Source organism: Carassius auratus, chromosome 26, assembly GCF_003368295.1.
Source record: "Carassius auratus strain Wakin chromosome 26, ASM336829v1, whole genome shotgun sequence".
NCBI classification, from domain to species: domain Eukaryota; kingdom Metazoa; phylum Chordata; class Actinopteri; order Cypriniformes; family Cyprinidae; genus Carassius; species Carassius auratus.
In genome coordinates this window covers 23,497,666-23,500,165 of record NC_039268.1, presented here as the reverse complement: position 1 = coordinate 23,500,165, position 2,500 = coordinate 23,497,666, and the positions used below count along the sequence as shown (strand labels likewise).

Here is a 2,500-nt window from a genome sequence, read left to right as displayed (position 1 = left end):
CTGAACACGTGTCGCGGCTAACAAGAGACGAGATGAAGATCAGATATCTGAGATCAGCACAGTGCATGATGGGAAGCTTCTCTGTGTGTGACCCTGGACCTCAAAACCAGCCATAAGGGTAAATCTATAGAAATGGAGATTTCTACATCATCTGAAAGTTGAATAAATACGCTTTCTATTGATGTATGGTTTGTCAGGATGCTTTCTTTTATTTTAATTGGTATGGTATGTTGGTATGTTTCGTCAGGCCGCAAAGAAATATAGAGCTGAGTATCATTAGCATAACAGCAAAAGCATCTCCCAAAAGCGTGAAAAGTAACGGCCCTAGTACTGAGCCTTGAGGTACTCCATACTGCACTTGAGATCAATATGATACCTCTTCATTCACAGCTACGAACCGATGGCGGTCATATAAGTCTGAGTTAAACCATGCTAATGAATTTCCATTAATGCCAAGAAAGTTTTCTAGTCTATTCAAAAGAATGTTGTGATCATTGTTGTGGAACGCAGTGCTAAGATCCAGTTAGCACTAATAGAGAGTAGAGTTGTTCCGATTCCGATACTAGTATCGGAAATATCTCCGATACCACAACAAATTCTGGCATCGGCATCGGCGAGTACATGAACCCATATACCGATCCGATACCATTTTCTTAAAAAAGACCTAGTTATGACCGCAAGCTTTGCCTAACCGCTGCACGGTTCTTCTTCGCTGCTCAAAATGCATTGAAAACACAGGAAGTTGTGCTGTGTTGCCACAAGCAACCCCTGTTTAGAGCAGCGAAGAAGAAATGAAAACGCGTTAGCATCCCTTATCTATATATGACTGGATCACTCATCACATTCTAAACTGCCAAAAGACAGTGAAACCGCTTCTATATTATAGATCAGTGGTTAGCAGTATGTCTCTGTAGTACCGGTAGTTACAGACTCTCGAGTATATTCAGTACCGGCAGCTGCGTTCAGTCGCTTCCGTGTAAGTCAAAGCGCAGGGCTCCAGACAGTAGCCGAATATATACTAGTGTCTGTGAATATTAAACTGCAAAATACTATTTAAATATTACTCCCGCAAAATCTACATCTCTGTGGGTGACTGGCACAGATGCGCGAGAGCTCGCTGTTTTGTAGTCTCTGCTGTGTGTCATGAGGACACGAACGCATAAACCGTCATTTCATGAGAATTTACCGTTTCATTTGAGAATACTGTCATATCATAAACACAGACACTCAAAGATCTTCATGGCAGCCCATTAAAATAAATGTTTGGTTTACATGAGTAAATTGACAATATATAAAGCTACTGTTGTAGCCTACAGTAATAATAATACGTCTCTATAATAATAATAATTATGCCTAGATGGTTGCTTGTTTTTTACTTGTTTTGTTGTAAAGAGATTATCTGATTAATAGATCTTTTTTTATATTCCTAGACTTATTTGTTGCAGTTTTTTTATACAGTTATATTGTAAAACTTAAATACCTTTTTTAGTTTGCGGTGTTAGATTTTTGGCTGCATTTGAAGTTCTTTTTTGCATAAGAAAATAAATAATACTGTCAAATTCATGTTAGATAATAAAAATACTGTAATAAATACAGTAGTTCACCATGTATTTGTTCATGTTTTATTGAGGGATCTGTCTGAAGCACACCATAAAAAAATTCTAGCAATTTACACAGGGCTAGTAGTATATACAGCTGTATATACAGATATACACACAGGTATCGGATCAGTACTCGGTATCGGCCGATACCCTGAGCCCAGGTATCGGAATCGGTATCGGGAAGAGAAAAAGGGTATCGGAACATCTCTAATAGAGAGCAGCAAAAAGTGTCACCAAATCTTGTTCTGGTGCGACCAACTGAGAAAGAATGAGCTAGAACTCTATGAAAAGAATGAGTCTTTATGTATGTGTTGCAGTGTGTACCTGTAGTGGATCGGCCTGCAGGGCAGACAGATAGCTCTCCAGAGCGAGGCGTCGGCGGTCGTTTAGCAGCGCCTCCACCCGCGCCATGTGTGTCTCCACCAGCTGCTGTCTCTCGCTGGCTGCCTCCTGCTCCAGAGCCTCCACCTTCTCCTGGAAGTGCTGCGGGAGAAGCGCAGAAGTCAAGCAAAGCCTCCAGGAAAAGTAAGAGCGAGGGGAGTTTTCCACGACGCAAACTGACCTGGATCACAGCCTTCTTGTCATTGCGTGGTAAACTCTTTGCCTGTCTCTCGGCCTCTTCCCATTCTCTCATCACCTACAAAAATCAACAATGATCCTTCATCAACAATTAAACACCATATTACTGTACAAACATCTCAAACACACACATCACACATTAAAGTTTGAGAACAGTATGATTTTTTTTATGTTACTAAAAACAAGTGTCTTCTGCTCAGTAAGGCTGTATTTATTTGATTAAAAAATACAGTAAAAATTTTTAAATATTAATTATTATGATTTAAAACAGCCATTTTCTGTGTGAATTTCTGTTAAAGTGTAATGTATTTCTGTGATGC

General features: G+C 39.7%; 1 protein-coding gene across 1 annotated transcript in view; it reads right to left on the bottom strand.

The window, feature by feature from the left end:
- LOC113044670 (amyloid-beta A4 protein-like) overlaps nt 1-2,500 on the bottom strand; it is a 16,285-nt gene that overhangs the window by 6,845 nt on the left and 6,940 nt on the right. Inside the window, exons 8-10 of the mRNA XM_026204840.1 lie at nt 2,164-2,238; nt 1,926-2,084; nt 1-17 (exon numbers count right to left, since the gene is read on the bottom strand). The exon at nt 1-17 is cut by the window's left edge and continues 112 nt beyond it. Coding sequence (XP_026060625.1) covers nt 1-17; nt 1,926-2,084; nt 2,164-2,238 — 251 coding nt within the window. The remainder of the gene's footprint in view (nt 18-1,925; nt 2,085-2,163; nt 2,239-2,500) is intronic.